The following is a 19093-nucleotide window of genomic DNA, read 5'->3' as shown; positions in this document are numbered from 1 at the left end:
TACTTCTTTAAATCTCAAATTTACATATTGGATGTATGTTCATCTCAAGACTGGGCCTTTAGTGATTAATTGGCAGCAAAGTGCATAAAACGCTTTTGAGACTGCAAATGTTAAGAAATATCTGGCCCATTTCCCTTCTGTGTGTCTATATGTAGGAAGCTGAGCAGGTCAGGCAGTATCTGTGGAGAAAGAAACAGAGTTAACTTTTCAGGTTGATGACCTTTCATCAGATGAAGTTATTAACCTAAAATATTAATTCTGTTTCTCTCTCCACAGATGCTGCCTGACCTGAGTATTTCAAGCATTTTCTGTTTTTATTTCAGATTTCCAGCATCCGCAGTATTTTGCTTTTGTGCAGTGAACTGATGTTGATCACGTAGCTGCTGAGGAAATGCTGATGCTTGGGCCAGTGCTGTTGGAAAGTATTATACTCTATATCTAGTGTATATCTGTCTTGATTGTGTTGTACAGACCCAGAATTGCTGCTGAAGCTCCTTTCTTGAGTTATAAGAATTTCTATTTACCCATTATATTACCCAGAGTCTCTTGGTTTAACTGGGTTAAAAAATTGAGGATGATGGTTATGTTTTGAGATTAATCCTGTATAATTCTAATAAAGTGTATTAATGCTGAAAAGGGGTTAGTATTGAATTTTCACCCCTCTTAGTGACATTCTGATTTCCGTTTAATGTGGCCTTTTCAGTGAGGGGAGATCAAATATTTTGAAACCAGAGTTGTTGTTGATCATGTCCACTGAATCTGGTTGTGGGAGCAAGAAGGCACAATATGCTGCTGAACTGCAAATAGTCATCTCCAAGGAATTTGCATGTCAGTCAAATACCCAAGGCTGTTTGCCTTTTTGTTAAACACCTGTAAACCTCTTTTATTCTTTCATGGAATCCGGGTGTTGCTGGCTAGGCCAGCATCAATTGCCCATCCTTAATTGCCCTTAAGGTGATGTTTAGCTCCCTCCTTGAACCACTAGTCCATGTGGTGTAGGTACATCCACAGTGCTGTTAGGGAAGGAGTTGCAACATTTTAACCCAGTGACTGAAAGAATGGGGATATAGTTCTAAGTTATGATGGTATGTGGCTTTGAGGGGAACTTGCAAGTGGTGCTGTTCCCATGTATATGCTGCCCTTGTCCTTTTAACTGGTAGAGGTCGTGGGTTTGGAAGGTGCTGTCAGAGGAGACTGAGTTCCTGCGCTGCATCATGTACATGGTACACACTGCAGCCACTGTGTCAGTGGTAGAGGAAGTGAACGTTTAAGGGGGTGGATAGGATGCCAGTCTTGCAGGTGGCTTTGTCCTGCATGGTGTTAAATATCTTGAGTGTTGTTGGAGCTGCACTCATTCAGCCAAGTGGAGAGTATTCCATCACTCTCCTGACATGCGCATGTAGAGTTGGGGAATCAGGAGTGGAGTTACTTGCTGCAGAACCCCAAGCCTCTGACCTCTTGTAGCCACAGTATTTACACGGCTGATCGAGTTCAGTTATTGGTTAATGCTAACCTCAGTATGTTAATCGTGGGAGATTGTGATGGTAATGCTATTGATTGTCAAAGTGAAATGGTTAGATTCTCTCTCACTGCAGATGATCATTGCCTGGCACTTGTGTTCTGTAAATGTTGCTTGCCACTTATCAGCCTAAGCCTGAATGTTGTCTAGGTCTTATTGCATATTGACACTGATTGCTTCAGTATCTGAGGAATCGTGAATGATACTGAACATGGTACAATCATCAGCGACCATCCCCACTTCTGCTCTTATGGAGAGGAGGTAGTAGCTGCAAATGGTTGGACCCATGCCACTACTCTGAGGAACTCCTGAAGCAATGTCCTAGGACTGAGATGATTGACCTCCCACAAGCATCTTTCTTCATACTAGGTATGACCCCAGCTAGTGGAGACTTTTCCCTGTAATTCCCATTGACTTCAGCCTTGCAAGGGCTCCTTGATGCCACACTGTGTCAAATGCTACTTTAATCTCAAGGGCAGTCACTCTCCCCTCCATATGTCCTTTCTGATCTTATGTCTACACAATATTTAGAAATCAAATAATTGCCAGTTGATTATACAGGATATTCCTGTCCCGAAATGCTGTTTTGTTTCCCTTGCTGGAGAATTTGATTTGCTGAGTATATGTCCATCACATTTGCTGATAAGGTACTTTGCTATCCTTAGTATTATCAGTACTCAGCCTAATTTTATTGAACTTGATAGTGTAAATTGTCTACAAAAATGCATCTAAGCATTGTTGTAAACTTTTAAGATTCTTGTATCTATTTGCTTGCATTAATTAGGAATGTGGTGTTTGTCATTTAATATTTTTGCTGCAGCAAGATAGATGGGGGACAACTTCTTCCCCTCTGCTTATGACACCCTGAAAACAACTATAAAGTGTCATGCTCCCTCTCTGCGTGAAAGTTTATAGCCTCCTTTTTGTTTCTTTATAGCTACATGACAGCCATCAAACACTGTAAAATTACTAACATGAATGGGCCTCCCAGTCGCACCATTTATTGGTTCTGTATCTTGTGCATTCTGACTTGCAGTTGATATTTCATTTTGGAGATCAAAGTTACTTTTCAGGTGTACTGATGAAATGACTGTACTCTTTGTTACTATTTTGTTTTCCAGGCACAAACCTGGTGAAGAAAGCAATTTATGCTATGGTAGAAGGCGACTGTGATGAGGTACAAAATGCTGCATCTTCTGTAAAGTCATATTTGGATTTCTTAATTTCACTTGCACTGTACTTTTATGTTATTAGCTTTTATGGCTTTTATATTCCTCTCTTCTATGGATATTCATTGCTCCCTGACTTCCGCCTGCAGCTAATCTTGCAATTGACTCCTGACTTTATCATTGATGATCTGTGATCAAAAGTAAGGGTCTCTTTCTCTGTCCTTCCCTGCTCCCCACCAAGGGCATAGACTTGCATACATAAGATTCGCCCATTTTTTCCTGAAGCTGAGGTGGCTCTGTACTCTGGGTTGTTTTGTTGAACTAAGAGCTAGTAAAATTCAGGAATCAGGTTAACTTAGAATAAGAGCATTCAAATCAAAGTATCAAACGGGAGGCCAGCACCTTCCATTGGAGTTAAGAGGGCACTGAATTTATGTAGTCCAAAAATTCTGAAGGGTGTTCTCAGAGTGAACTATTAATATTTGTAAATATAATAAATATATCATCCTCTGAAGGGCCCATCAAGTTACCTGTTGTTGCCTCCTTACAAGCACACCAACTTACCAAGGAGCAGAGGTGGGAGGTTTCAGGAAAGGGTAAATTCAAAAGTAGAGAAAGGAGTATCAGTCTGCAGTAATTTGGGTAAAATAACCACTGTGGGTTAGAAAGGGACAGAGAGCTTAATAAAGTTAAGGGCATTCGTGACTAAGAACGTAAGAACTAGGAGCAGGAGTAGGCAATTCAGCCTCTCAAGCCTGCCCTGCCATTCAATACAATCATGGCTGATCACATTTTGGCCTCAACTCCAATTTCCCGCCCTCTCTCCATAATCTTTCAACCCGTTACTAATTAAAAACCTGTCTATCTCCTTAAATTTATTCAGCGTCCTGGTATCCACTGCATTCTGAGGTAGTGAATTCCACAGATTCACGACCCCCTGAGATAAGTAATCCCTCCCCCTCTCTGATTTAAACCTACCACCCCTTATCCTAAAAGAATGCCCCACATGGGGAAACATCCACTCCATGCCTACTTTGCCTATCCCCTTTAGCATCTTATATACCTCAATTAGGTTTCCTCTCATCCTTCTAAACTCTAGTGAGTATAGTCCTAAACAGCTCCATCTCTCATAAGACAAGCCTCTCATCTCTGGAATCAATCTAGTGAACTTTGCCTGAACCACCTCCGATGCAGCTACATCCTTCCTCAAGTAAGGGGACCAAACCTGCGCACAGTACTCCAGGTGCGGTCTCACCAATGCCTTGTACAGTTGCAACAACACTTCCCTATGTTTATACTCTCTTCCTTTAGCAATAAATGCCAAAGTTCCATTTACCTTCCTTATTACCTGCTGCACCTGCATATCAGCCTTCAGCAATTCATGCACAAGGACACCCAGACCCTCTGCACTGAAGCATTCTGAAGTTTCTCTCCATTAAAATAATAAGTCACCTTTTTATTCTTCCAACCAAAATGGATAAATTCATACTTATCCACGTTAAACTCCATCTACCAGATTTTGGCCATAATCTGTCCATATCCATTTGTAAGTTTTTTTTATTTCTTCATTGCAACTCACTTTCCCACCTATTTTGGTGTCATCTGCAAATTTAGCTATAGTACCTTCTATCCCTGAATCCAAGTCATTAATATAGATTGTAAATAGTTAGGGCCCAAGGACCGAACCCTGTGGCACCCCACTAGTTACAGCTTGCCATCCAGAAAAAGACCAATTTATCCCAACTCTGTTTTCTGTTGGTTAGCCAATCCTCTATCCAAGCTAATGTATTACCCCGAACTCCGTGTGATCTTATCTTGTGTATTAATCTTTTGTGTGGCACCTTATCAAAGGCTTTCTGGAAGTCCAAATATACTACATCTACAGGATCCCCATTATCCACTTTGCTTGTCACATCTTCAAAGAACTCTAGCAAATTAGTCAAACACTATTTACTCTTCATAAAACCATGCTGACTCTGATAGATTGCATTTTGACTTTCTAAATGCCCCATTACTACTTCCTTAATAATGGATTCCAACAATTTCCCAATGACAGATGTTAAACTAACTGGTCTATAGTTTCCTACTTTCTGCCTCCACTCCTTTTTGAATAAGGGCATTATATTAGCTTTTTTCCAATCCACTGGAACCTTTTCAGAATCCAGGGAATTTTGGAATATTATAACCAATGCATCCACTATCTCTGCTGCCACTTCCTTTGGCAGGAATGTAGGCCATCAGGTCCTGGGGACTTGTCACCCTTTAATCCCAATAGTTTGCTCAGTACTTTTTCTCTAGTGATGGTGATTGTCATCAGGGTAAAATAGCAACATGTTAAGATTGAAGGCACTATATCTGTGCAAAACATTTGCAACAAAATAGATCAACGAGTAGCACAGTTTGATCTAATGGCCATTATGGAGATTCGGTTGCAGACTGACCAAGCTTGGGAACTAAGTATTCCAGAATACTTGATTTTTAAAAGCAATAGGCAAAATGAAAAAAGAGATAGGGTGGGTGGTGGCGGTGGGTAGTAGCCCTCAATAAAGGATGGGGTAAAGACAGTAGAGAAAAAAGGATCTTAGCTTTGAAAATCAAGATGTAGAATCATTTTGGGTGGAGCTAAGAAATAAAGGATGGAAAACACTGATGGAAATAGTTTATAGGACCCCTAATAGCAGTTATAGTGTCAGATAGTCTATAAATCAGGAAATTAGAGGTGCATGTAAAAGGGCAACACAGTAACCAAGGAGGATTTTAATCATATAGACTGGGTCCACCAAATTTGCAGTAATTGTGTTGAGGATGAATTCATGGAATGCAGTCAAGATAGTTTTCTACATCAGTATGTCAAGGAGCCAATTAAGGAACAGGCTGTTTTAGATATGACATTATGCAATATTAGAGGCATGGTCAATTATTAACCTTGTAATGAAAGAACATCTGGGGAGGAATGATTTTAATATGGTAATATTTCTATTGAATTAGTTAAGTCTGAAATTGGCTTTTAAATTGAACAAAGCAAACCAATAGTTTTGAGGGGCCGGTTGACTAAGGTAAGTTAGGAAACTACATTAAAAGATATAGTGGTAGATAAGCAATGAAAAATATTTAAAGAAATAACTTCTAATTTGCAATGAATATGCATTCCATTGAGAAATAAAAATCTCTCAGGAAATGTGGTTGTACTGTGGCTGACAAGTGAAGGTAAACATAGTTTTAGATTAAATAGAGGAGCTTATAGCATTGCCAAGTATAATGAGACTGAAGATTGGGAGAGTTTTAGAATTCAGTAAAGGATGAACAAGAAATTGATAACTTATATTTGAATTCCTTTATAATGTAATTAAATATGCCAAGACACTTCAGAGCATTATAAAGCAAAATTAGACACTGAATCACACGAGATATTGCAGATGACCAAAAACTTGGTCAAAGAGCTAGGTTTTAAGGAGAGTCCTAAAGATAGAAAGAGAGTTGTAGAAATTTAGGGAGAGAATTCCAGACCTTTGGGCTGGGTAGCTGAAGGCACGATGTTGAGGTGGCAATATGCAGGCTTGATGACATGGATTTGTGGTCAGAAGCTCATTTCAGAGTCAAATATGTCACCAAGGTTACAAATGTAAAGAAAGAAAATAGAACATGAAAATAAACTGACGAGACAAAAACAGATTGTAGATAAGTGAAAAGGAAGCGGTTAGCGATTAAAGGCAGAGCAAAGAGATTATACTGGGGAATAAGGAAATGGTGGAGGTATTAAACAAATATTTTGCATCTGTCTTAATGGTAAAAGACACAAAAAAAAAATTTGGAAAATAGTGAGGAACTAAGGCTGCAGTGAGAATGAGGAACTTAAAGAAATTAGTAATGGTAAATAATAGTGGAGAAACTAATGGGCCTAAAAGCTGATAATTTCCCTAAACCAGATGGCCTACGTCCTTGGGTTTTAAGCAGTGTCTACAGAGATAGTGTATGCATTGGAGTTGATCTTCCAGAATTCCGTAGATTCTAGAAGGATCCTCTTGGACTAGAAGGCAGCAAATGTAACCTTGTTATTCCAGAAAAGAGAGAGAGAGAGAAAATGTCGGAACTATAGGCCAGTTAGCCTGACATCAGTAGAGTAAATACTAAATCTATTATTGGGGGTGTGATAATAAGGTACTTAAATCATATCATTTGGCAGAGTCAACACTGATTTATGAAAATTAAGTCATGTTTGACAAATGTTTTTTTTTTCAGAATATAACTAGCAGGGTGGATGGGGGGAATGAGTGGATTTAATGTACTGGTAGCTGAATTTTCAAAGGGCATTCGGTAAGATGTCACATGAATTTACACAAAATTAGAGCTGATGTATTTAGGGGTAATATATTAGCATGGCCTTCTATGGATCACCACCTTAACATGGTGGAGATGCTTGTGCACTTTGGTCTCTTGAGTAACGCCACAAGAAAGCTTCTTGCACTTGGTGGGCCACCCATGGCGGCAAGGTTGGGGGGAGGTGCCAGACAAAGCACGGTCTAAAAAGTCTTTAATGGCAGAACAGGGAAAGGAAGACTCTGCATCTCACCAGGTGCAAAGGTGGGAGAAGGCTGCAGTGGCAAGGTGGCCCTGTTCATTGTGATTCAACACATCACAAAATCTGACCAACCACCCGTCAAGATCATATGAACAATGACAGCAACCCCATGTTAAAGTCACATGCAGGCTTCTACCAGGATCTGTTTGCCAAGTGATGGACAATTGAGGTAGTATTTTCCAAAATTCGCTAGATTCTGGAAAAGTTCCATCAGACTGGAAAGTAGCAAATCTAACCCCTCTATTTGAGAAGGGAGAGAAGTGGAAAATGGGAAACTATAGGCCAGTTAGCTTGACGTCTGGCATGGAGAAGGTGTTAGAATCGATCATTAAGGAGGGGTAGGGGGTAACATATTAGCCTGAATAGAAGATTGGCAGACTGGCAGAAAACAGAGAATGCATAAATGGGTCTTTTTTTCTGCTTGGTGAGTGATGAGTGGAATCCCGCAGGGGTCTCAACTTTTAACAACTTATATCAATGGCTTAGATGAGGGGAGTGAAGGCAAGGCAGCTAAATTTGCAGATAACACAAGAAAGTATGGTGTGAAGAGGGCATGAGGGGGTTGCAGACTGATATAGATAGGTTGAGTGAGTGGACAAAAATCTGGCAGATGGAGCTTGATGTAGAAAAATGTGAACTTTTCACTGGCAGAAGAATAAAAAAGCAGAGTATTACTTAAACAGAGAATGGCTGCAGAATTCCAAGGTGCAGAGGGATCTAGATGCTCTAGTGTATGAATCTCAAAAATTTAGTATGCAGGTACAGCAAGTAATTAAGGCTGATAGAATGCTATCCTTTATTACAAATTATACAAATAAGGTTGTTATGCTTCATTTATACAGGACAGTGGTGAAACCAGATCTTGAATACTGTGTTAAGTTTGATGTTCTCATTTAAGGAAGGATGTAAATGTGTTGGAGGCAATTCAGAGGAGGTTTACTGGATTGATACCTGGAATAAGCGTGTTGTCTTATGAGGAAAGGTTAGGCAGACTAGGCTTGTTTCCACTGGACTTTGGAAGAGTGAGGGGTGATTTGATTGAAGCACATAAGATCCTGAATGGTATGGACATGGAAAGGATGCTTCCTTTTGTGGGTGAGTCCAGGACCAGGGGCCACTATTTTAAAATTAGGGGTTGCACTTTTAGGACAGAAATGAGGTGGAATTTTTGCTGATGTTGCGTGCCTTTGAAACTCTGCCTCTGAAGGTGGTGGAGGCAGGGTCATTGAACATTTTTAAGGCAGAGATAGATAGATTCTTGTTAGGCAAGGGAATATAAGGTTATCGGGGTTAGATGGAAATGTAGAATTCGAAGCACAAACAGATCAGCCATGATCTTATTGAGTGGAGGAGCAGGCTCAAGGGGCCAGATGGCTTACTTCTGTTCCTATTTCGTAGGATGTATGTTCATAATTAGGGACTGGGCTGTGAACCTGGGAGTCCCTAGTCAAGAATCTACACACAGATGATAGATGCATGAAGGTCATTGGACACCTTTGGGACAGAGGTGTCTTTGGGCTACAGCAGCATCTGTGACTGAGTTGTCCTCTTCAGAGTACCCACTGCTCACTTTTTTTTGGGAGGGGGTGAGAAAACATGCCCCAAAAATAGGCTGTCCCATTTTCTCCTGGCTCGATAACCACACCCTTCAGGATCATTATCTTTGTGGTCAAAGAAAAAAAAAAACTAAGTCTTTCAACTTGGACTGTTAGAACACTCATGGACAATCTCAAGAGTGACCATCCAGAAAGATGAACTGCAATCGTATCACATGAGCTGTCAAGACTCCCAATGACATCAGTGCCCTCAGTGAGACCCTCCTTCCTGGAAGGGGCAGCTAAAGGAATAAGCAGAGGGATACACCTTCTAATGGAAAGAAAAGGCTAACGTCGACCCTCATGCCCACAGAGTTGATTTTGTTTTCCAGAATAGGATGCACTGCCAGAACTCCCCAGTTGCATAAATGAAAGCCTCATGACACTTTGGCTACCGCTTAGCTGTAGGTAATATGCCACTGTCATCAGTGTTTATGTTCTGACCGTTGAGTCCAATGAAGATGTTAAGGAAAAGTTTTATTCTGACCTTGATGATGTCCTCACTGCCATTCCAAAAGGTAATTCTTCTGGGGGATTTTAATGCCAGGGTTGGCTGTGACTCTGATATCAGGAGTGGGACGATTGGGAAAAACAGGATGCGCAAAGTCAATGAAAATAACATCCTCTTGTTGACAAAGTGTGCTCAGCATGTCCTCTTACAACAAACACTCTTCTAGCAAAAGGGCAAATACAAAACCACATGGACGCATCCTAGATGAAAGCATCGGCACCTCCTAGATTATGCCAGTGTTTGGGCCGAAGATCTAAGTGATGCCTGTACCATTTGATCCATATGAAGTGTCTGGTGCCTGCTGAACAGATCATAGTCTTATTCAAATAGTGATGAACATCCACCTAGCACCAAGACATTACATAGCCCAAAAGTTCAAGAGGAAGATCAATGTCTCGGCCTAAAGCAGCCCAACTGAAGAGAGTAATACCACCAAGGGCAGCACTCAACCAATCTGGAAAATCTTCACACATCCAACTCAATTTCAGAAGAATTGGATCAAATGAAGTCAGCAGCACTAGATTCCTGTGCACAGACCATTTGATCCAAGCATTGTCGTCATCAGGACTAGTTCATTGAAAACTATGTTGAAGATGTGTGACCTCTTAGAAGAAAAAGGAGCAGCCTTCATTGTCTGGCAGAACAGCCCAAAGTCGCAAGTCAAGAAGGCAATGTTCCAACAGTTGAAGCCCAAAGGCAAGTTAAAGGACACGTGGTGGGAAGAAAAAGCCCCAGAGATCCAACAATATCATGACATGCAAAGCCTTTTTGAATCCATTAGAGCCATCTATAGATCAAGGTCAAATGGACAAAATTCCCTTTGCTCACAGGATGGTGCTTCTCTTGTTACGGATGACAATGCCATCCATCAGTGGTGGAAAGATCATTTTCACCAACGACTCAACCATGAATCCACAATGACAGCTGATACTCTCCAGGCTATTCTCCAGGACACTGTGGTAGACTCCACGGTGAACCGCTATCAATGGAGAAACAACAAAGCCTGCGGCCCTGATGGTATTCCAACTGAGCCTTCAAGGCTTTTGCTCACATCAAGACTCCATTAACTCATCCTGTGGACTTGGAAAGAAAAAGAATCCCTCCCCCTCCTCAGACTTCAAGAATGCAACGATTGTAACTCCCTTCAAAAAGGGAGGTAAATCATGCTGTAGAACCATTGAAGTATTTCTCTCTAGTCCATAGCAGGGAAAATCCTGACACTGATTCTCCTAAATCACCTAATTCTTGTGGCTGAGGAAATTCTCCCAGAGAGACAGTTTGACTTTTGACCTTCCAGAGAAGACTATCTAAGAAAAATGTCGAGAACAACTACAGGAACTCGTCATTGCATTTATCATCTTGACTGAAGCAGTTGACTTGGTAAATCATGAGGCTCTGTGGATTGTACCCCAAAGTTTTGCATGTCCAAGAAACTTCTTCACAGCCCTGCAGTTGCTTCAGGATGATATGACTGCAGCTGTCTTGAAGGGAGATCTGAAACATGGCTTCAAAATCCAGACTGGGGTCAAGCAAGACTGTGAGATAGCCTCCATACTATTGACAATTTACCTGATAGTGGCTATTCATGTCATCAAAGAGTAACTGCCTTCTGGTATCAGTATTAATTACTGCCTAGATGGAAGACTTAACTTCAGTCACCTCTGTACCAAAACTAAACTGACTGCCATAGACATAAGTGATCTGCAACTTGCAGCTGACTACTATGTCATTGCCCACTCCGCACATAGATTTGCAGGCCGCTCTCAATATCTTCAATCCTGCATACAAGAAACTTAACCTGTCCTTGAATATTGTCAAAACAAAACTTATATATCCATCCTTGGTCAACCAAATATTCCACCTCCCATATGTGTTGAAGGAGAGCCTCTGGAATATGGTGAGCACTTCTCATACCTTGGCAGCCACCTGTCTTAAAAGGCCATCATTGACAGGAGATCCAACACCAGATCAGCTGCAACAGCTCAGCCTTCTACAAGCTATGGCAGAGAATGTTCGACACCAAAGATCTTCGCAAGTCAACGAAAGTCCTAATGTTTCGAGCAGTTGTCGTCACTACACTTCTGTACTGCAGGGAGATCTGGACTGGGTGTCAGCCCACAAGTGTGTTAGAGAAATTCCATTGACAATGCCTCTACTGCATCAGATTCAATGGGAGGACCGTCAAATAAACACCAGTGACCTTCTTGAAACCAGCTCCACAAGCATTCAGGCAAAGCTCCTGCAAAATCAACTTTGATGGACTAGATGTTGTGTCTGGATAGCTGAAAACTGTCTCCCCCGCCAGGTTCTTTTTCTAACTCTCAAATGGCCAACATTCTGGGGGAAACCAAAGGAAATGATTCAAAGACACCTTGAAGATTTCCTTGAAGTGCAGCAACAATGACATTAATCGCTGGGAGAGGCTTGCTACCAATCAATCGTACAGCTTGTCCGTTAAGCTATACTGTGCTTTGAGTCCAATGTCTTAATGAGGAGGCAGAGCAGCAGCAGAAGGAAAGGTCCCACTCCTTCCTGGGATATCCTACTCCATGTGTCCAAAAATCTGTGGGTCACATGAAGATCCATGGCAGAAACTCTCAACCCTGACTAGAAGTCAACCCCAAATCAATCTATGACAATGGCTTAGATGAGAGAACCGCATAATGTATCCAAGTTTGCTGATGTTACAAAGTTAAAGGAAAAGTAAGCTGTGTGTAGGATGCAAAGAGGCTGTATAATGACATGGACAGCTGCAGTGACTGGGAAATAACATGGCATTTGGAACATAGTGTGGAGTTATCCACTTTGATAGGAAAAATAGGAAAACAATATTTTTCAAATGACGAGACACTGGAAAATGTTGATATTCAGAGGGACCTGGATGCCCTTGTACACAAAGCATAGCAAGTTAACATGCAGGTACAAGAAACAGTTAGAATAACAAATGACATGTCTGCTTTTATTATAAGGAGATCAGAGTACAAGCGTGGGTAAGTTTTATTGCATTTCCATAGGTACTTGATGAGACCGCACCTGGAATTCTGTATACAGTTTTGATCTCTTTACCCAAGGAAAAGCATGCTTGCCTTGGAAGAGCGTGCAATGATGGCTCACTAGACTGATTCCTGCTCCCTAAGAAGAGAGATTGAGTAGACAAGTCTCTCATTGAAATATTAAATTTTTGGACTTGACAAGTTGTAGCTGGGAGTATCTTTCCACTGACTGGAATCTTGAAAAAGATATCATAATTTCAGGCTGTGGGGAAGGTCATTGGGATTGAACTGAGGAGAAACTTCTTTAATCAAAGGTTGTGAAACTTTGGAATTCTGTACCCCAGACAGCTACAGATGCTCAGTCATTGACTGTACGCAAGACAGAGATCAACAGGTTTATGGATATTAAAGGAATCAAAGGATATAAGTATAGTGCGGGAAGGTGTAGTTGAGGTTGTTCAGTTGTGATCTTAATGAATGGTGGAATAATCCTGAAGGGCTGAATGACCTCCTACACTTCCTATTTCTTATGTTATATGTTTCACAGAAGATTACTGGCAAAAACGAGTGATCACATTTCGAGGTAATTTTGCGATATAGATTGTAAATTGGTTGGGAGATGGGAGACATATTAGATATAAAGGTCACATACTGAGGTAAGTGATGTTCCCTAGGGACCTTTACTGGGGCTTCATCTTTTCATAAATATCAATGATTCAAATGAAGGAGTAGAATGTTGTATAATTAAAGCTTGCAAATTATACTAAATTGGGAAGCACAGTAGCAGTGCAGATGGGAACAAGAAGTTATAATGGGACATAAATCAAGTAGGCAAAACTGGCAATTGGAGGTCAACGTGGGGAAGATTCATGGAAGAAAATGATATTTTCTAAATGGCAAGAAACTAGGGACTATTGAAGTGCAAATTTGGGTGTCCATGTACACAGATTGCTCAAAGCTAGTGAACCAGTACAAAAAAACAATCGAATTGGCTTAAGGAATGTTGGCCTTTATCTTAAGGGAGCTGGGATGGGTAGGAGGATATGCTTCAGTTGTATAGTCTTGGTCAGATCACATCGACTATAAAATTCAGCTCTGAGGACTGCATCTCAGTAAAAGAATAAAGAAACACTAGCATTTATATAGTGCCTTTCATGACCACAGGAAATCACCCAAGTGCTTTACAACCAATGAAGTACTTATAAAGTCTACAAACTGTTGTAACTTTTACTGAGATGCAGGAAATATGTCACCAATTTACACACAGCAAGCTCTCAAATAACAATGTGATAGTGAGCAGATAACCTGATTTGAGGGATAAGTATTGACCAAACATCAAGGGTAACTCCCTGCTGGAAGGATATATCTGCTTTGGAGTGATGCTGTGCAGATTTGCCAGAATGATATGAAGGCTAAAGAGATTAAATTACAACTTACGGCACCATAAAATTCACTTGTATTCTTTTGAATATAATGATCTAATCAAAGTGATTAAAGTAATAAAATGAATCAATAGGATAGATGAAGATAAACTATTTCCTCTGTGATTTCAGAAGAAAGGGACATAATCTTAAAATTAAAACTAGACCATTCTGCAGCGAAATCAGGAAGTGTTTCTTTACACAAATGTTTGTAAAATTGTGGAGCTCTTTCCCTCCTCACTGCCCAAAAAAGGCAGAAAAACCTGGGTCAATTGAAACTTTCAAGACTGAGCTGAATAGATTTTTGTTAGGTAATGAAACCAAGGTATATAGAGTAAAGGTACACAATGAGGATGAGGTACAGATCAATCATGATCTATTGTAATGGTGGAACAGGTTCGAGAGATGAATGGACAACACCAGTTTATATGTTCTTATGCTGAGATTCACAAAAAGATTGTTTTGAATTCGTGAATCTTTTAATTGCAGAAGAAATCTGAATATTGACTACCTAAACTGTTATCATGTTAAAATTTAGTTTAATCAACATCTGTATATACTATATCAAATACAATATCCATTGCTTAATAAAATGCTGACTTGCACATTTGTGATGTTTCTAATTTTAAGAGATATAAATAGATAAAATGAGCACTGACTATCCTAATTGATTTCTCTCTCTTTTTAAATATAGGTTGTCCTGGAAACTGAGATTACAAACAAATCTGCCCTGAAACTCTATGAAAATCTTGGATTTGTGAGAGACAAAAGGCTGTTCAGATATTACTTAAATGGAGTTGATGCACTGCGTCTTAAACTGTGGCTACGTTAGAGAACTATAAAGAACGAGTTCAAGATGAGTCCTTTTTGCATGCACTGCAATTTTAAAGAATTGCTTTGCAACAGGACTCTTGATTTCCATGCAGCTCTTATCTGTCTGTGTCTCATTGAGTGTCACATACATTTGTTGCACTATGGCATGGCGCAGTTGTGCTAAATAAAAAAGGAATTTTTTTCTTTAAAAATTGTCAAAATATTCATGGATGAATTGTGATACCAGAAAGATGGAGCAGTTGTTCTGAGATGCATCATTTCAGTGAAGTGTGAGGAAAGAAACAAAGTTGCCTGTCATTTGCAGTAGACGACATCTCAAATGACCTGTTGGTGGAAAATGTTTTGTGGCTTCCAGAAAGCTTGTATGTTCAGATTTCTTCATGGACTGCACCAACATTTCAAACAGAAATTTGCCAGATTAAATACTGAACTCCTCAAAGGGTGTGGATTCTGTTATTCAGATTTTATTTTTCATATTAAATTTTCCTGTTAATAATTCTTGGTACCTCAGTAAATGAAGAAAACACATGTTAGGAGTTTGTATGTGTTTGTGTGTGTGTCTGTGAGAGAGCATAACAACAAAATAACATTGCGCAGCCAGTGCCTGTATAGATATGCGTAAATGTCTCATTCCTAGTTTGAGTGCATGCATTTTTTTTCCTCCAGATATTTTTGCCACAATGCGTTTACCTTTATTCAAACTATGATTTTGATTGGGAGTGACTCCACCTTTTGATTAGGACTTTTTTCTCCCTCGAGCAAAAGCAAAGCTATTAATGCTTTAGGCGATATTTGGTAATTGTCTTAAGAGAAATTGGACTTTTTCTTTTATTTTGGAGAAACATCCAGTAGCTGTTCCTAAAACCCCCTTGTACACAGCTATATTTCATTGATTCTATATAATGCACCTTTCTGGTTTAAATAGAGGAAATTTTTAAATGGCAGATTGTATGTTTGTATGATTTTAATCAAAAATCTATTCAAATTCTTGGAAACTGTGACAGGCTGGATGTTGAAAATGATTGAGACACATTTTATTGTCCAATTAAGTATGCAAGCAGGTTAGCTATGGGATCCTCACCCATCAGGTGCATAAGTTAGCTATTTCTAAAGGAAATTAAATTCCAAGTGCATATTACCCAATTTCAGTTCAATGTCTGTATGCCTTCTGCAGCTGAGCTCTTCTCTCCTTTGGAGCTAATGAATGCTCTCACCCTTGAATACATGAGCTACTTGGGACTGTACTGCTTTACATGGTTCAAAAATCACTTAATCTGCCTTATTTTCTCGAAGGGTGGATGGCCACTGAACAATGGATTTGATACTTTCATCAGTTTACATCAGATGGAGTTGGGAGCAGAGCACACTTCATGGAATAAGTCCTTGAGTTTATGTAAACCAACATGATAACTTTGCCATATGGTTTTATTGGAGTTAAGGGTAGTAAGTGAGATTGGGCAACTTTTCAATATCAATAATTATTTCTGTGTTGAATGATTGGACTTCTATTTAGTCAGTAAATGTTGCTGAATTTCACTGCTGCCCCTGCTACTTCTCTCCAAATGAACAAGACAAAAGCTACAGGAAAGGGTTAAATGGCAATTGCAATGTTTGTAACTTTGTAAGATGCGGTAAAATAAAGTGAAAAGTGGTTTTAAGAGTCTGAAATTCTGTGGTGAAAAAAGAAGATTTTAATATTTTTGATAGATTGTCAATTCATGCCATGTAGGTTATCATACCAATAACTAAATATTACAAATATTTCACAGGTTAGAGATTTCCTGTTTTATTCCATAAGGATTTTCAAAGGAGAAGTTAAAATGACTGCAAAATCCCAGCTTGTGAAATTATACTCTTTAAATACAATTTCAGGTTTTACTGTAATAACTTATTTTGGGAATGTGACATTTTCCAAATGTGCCCATAGAATAAATTTCTATGTGAAACACTATCTGGTAGCTTTTTATGTAGCAAAAATGTTTGACTATTATTCATAATGTAGTAGCCCCTCACTATAAAGCTATGAAGCGCAGTTGTCATTTATACACCTGTTTAATGTTTATTGAAAACCATATAAAATCACACTTCCACTATATAGAAGTACTTCAATCAACATTTCTAAATATTCCCAATATACTTAAATTGTAAAGTTTCCAAAGGTGGGAAAGTGAAGGTCTACTGTTTATCAGAATTTGCCGTTACTGTTGTACTGTGCAGTATGTAAATGTACTATAAGGTACATTTTTAATAGCAAATCTTCTGAATTTTGATGGCAACAAATAATTCCCACATTTTAACACTACTACATGTTATTATGTTCAATCATGACATTTCTGCACTGTGGAGCTGTTTAAAATCTTAGCCAAAGAAAATATTGTGGATGGAGGTGTATTCACTTGCGCAAAGGAGAGCTTTTTTTAAATTTATTGATGCTGTTCAGAACCAGAATGTGCAATTATCTCCTAGTAAAAGGGGTATTATAAGATGAATCCCACACAATTATCTCTGGTGTCCCCCAAGGATCTACCTTTGGCCTGCTTCTATTTCTTATCTACATGTTGCCCCTCAGCAATATCATCCAAAAACACTTTCATTTCCACATGTACACTGACACCTAGCTGTACCTCACCACCATCTCTCTTGACTCCTGTCTCTAAAATGTAATACTGCTTGCCTGACATCCAAACAGCAATTCCATCAATTAAATATTGGGAAGACTGAAGGCATTGTCTTCAGCCCTTGCTGCACATTCTGTTCCCGAGCGTACGACTCTTCCCTCACCCTGGCAAGTGTTTGAGGCTGAATCAGACTGTGTGCAACCTCTGTCATATTTGACACCATATTCAACCACGTATCCTATCTGTAACTAAGACTGCCTATTTCCACCTCCTTAACATTACCTCACTCTATACCTACCTCAATTCTTTTGCTAAAACCCTCATCCATGCCTTTGTTACTTCCAGACCTATTACTCTACCAGATTCCTGGCTGGCCTCCCACATTTTACTCTCCGTAAACTTGAGGTCTACCCAAATTCTACCCTTGTCCAAAATCGCATCAATTCCCATTCACTCATCACCCTGTACTTGCTGACCTAAACTATGTCCTGGTTAAGCAATATCTCAATTTTAAAATTCTCACCCTCGTTTTCAAATCTATATGGCCTGGCCCCTTCCTACTGCTGCAACCTAAAACCCTTGAGATATTGGCATTCCTCTAATTCTGGCCTCTTGAGCATCCCTGATTTTTATCACTCCACCTTTAGTGGCTGTGCCTTCAGTTGTCTACGCCCTTTAAGCTCTGGAACTCCCTCGCTTTCCTCCTTTTAAGACAACTAATCTTTTGACCTAAATAGTGCCTTATCTGAATCAGTGTCATGGTTTGTTATATAATGCCTTTATGACGGGCTTTGGACGTTATGTTAAAGGCACTATGCAAATACTTGTTGAATTAGAATTATTGAATTACACAGTACAGGATGAGGCCATTCAGCCCATCTTGCCTGTGCCAGCTCTTTGGTAGAGCTATCCAGTTCATCCCACTCTGCTGCTCCTTCCCTATAGCCCTGGAATTTTTTTTCCACTCTGTATATATTCGATTCCCTTTTAAAAGTTACTGTTGAATCTGCTTCCACCACCCTTTCAGGCAATGCGTACCAGACCATAACAATTTGCTGTGTAATTTCTTTTCCACATGATACTTCCTGGTTCCTTTGCTAATCACATTTAATCTGTATCCGATCATGAACATCACATTCTGATGAAAGATCATTGACCTGAAATGTTAACTGTTTCTCTTCACAGACGCTGTTTGATCTGCTGAGTAGCATTTTTTTCTTTCATTTTTAATTGCAATTTCCAGCATCTGGAGTATTTGGCTTTTGTTTTAATCTGTATCCTCATGTTTTTGACTGCGACGGGAAACAGCTTATCCTTATTTACTTCGTCAGAACCTTTCATAATTTTGAGCACCTCTATCAAATCTCCCCACAAATTTCTTGCTTGAAGGAAAACAACCGCAGTTTATCTAGCCTCTCTGCATAATTGAAGTTCTTCATCCCTAGTATCATCTTGGCAAATATCCTTTAAACCTTCTCCAAGTGGGATGCCTAGAATTGAACATCATAATCCAGCTGAGGTTTAACCAATGATTTAGCATTACTTCCTTGCTTTTGAACACACTGCTTTCTTTAAAATTGTACCATGTTATTTATAATGTCTCTCCTCATCGTTATTCCCACCAAACATGTCTCTGCATTAAATTTCATCAGTCATCTGCCTGCCCCTTTCCTCAGTCTATCCATGCCCTTCTGAAGTCTGTTACTATCTGCATCACTGCTTGCTACATTTCAAAGTTCTGTGCAATCTTTGAAATCATCCCCTGTATACCCAAGTCCATGTCATTAATATATATCAAAAAGAACAGTTATCATAATACTGACAGAAAATGCTGGAAACACTCAGCAGCATCTG

The 19093-nt window shown here is 39.6% G+C and overlaps 1 protein-coding gene across 2 annotated transcripts in view; it reads left to right on the top strand.

The window, feature by feature from the left end:
* The window catches only part of naa30 (N-alpha-acetyltransferase 30, NatC catalytic subunit), a 45156-nt gene extending 28867 nt beyond the window's left edge, over nucleotides 1-16289 (top strand). The window contains exons 3-5 of one of the 2 annotated variants that reach the window (XR_005946329.1): nucleotides 324-418; nucleotides 2641-2696; nucleotides 14482-14558. Coding sequence is in view for 1 of the 2 variants with exons in the window: in XM_041215179.1 (XP_041071113.1) it covers nucleotides 2641-2696; nucleotides 14482-14619 (194 nt within the window). In the remaining variant the exon portion in view is untranslated. Of the gene's footprint in view, nucleotides 1-323; nucleotides 419-2640; nucleotides 2697-14481 lie in introns of both variants that reach the window. The other variant, XM_041215179.1, reaches the window with a different exon arrangement.
* Nucleotides 16290-19093: the final 2804 nt, after the last annotated feature.

Source organism: Carcharodon carcharias, chromosome 20 (genome assembly GCF_017639515.1).
Source record: "Carcharodon carcharias isolate sCarCar2 chromosome 20, sCarCar2.pri, whole genome shotgun sequence".
NCBI lineage: Eukaryota > Metazoa > Chordata > Chondrichthyes > Lamniformes > Lamnidae > Carcharodon > Carcharodon carcharias.
This window is presented reverse-complemented; position numbering and strand designations above follow the sequence as displayed.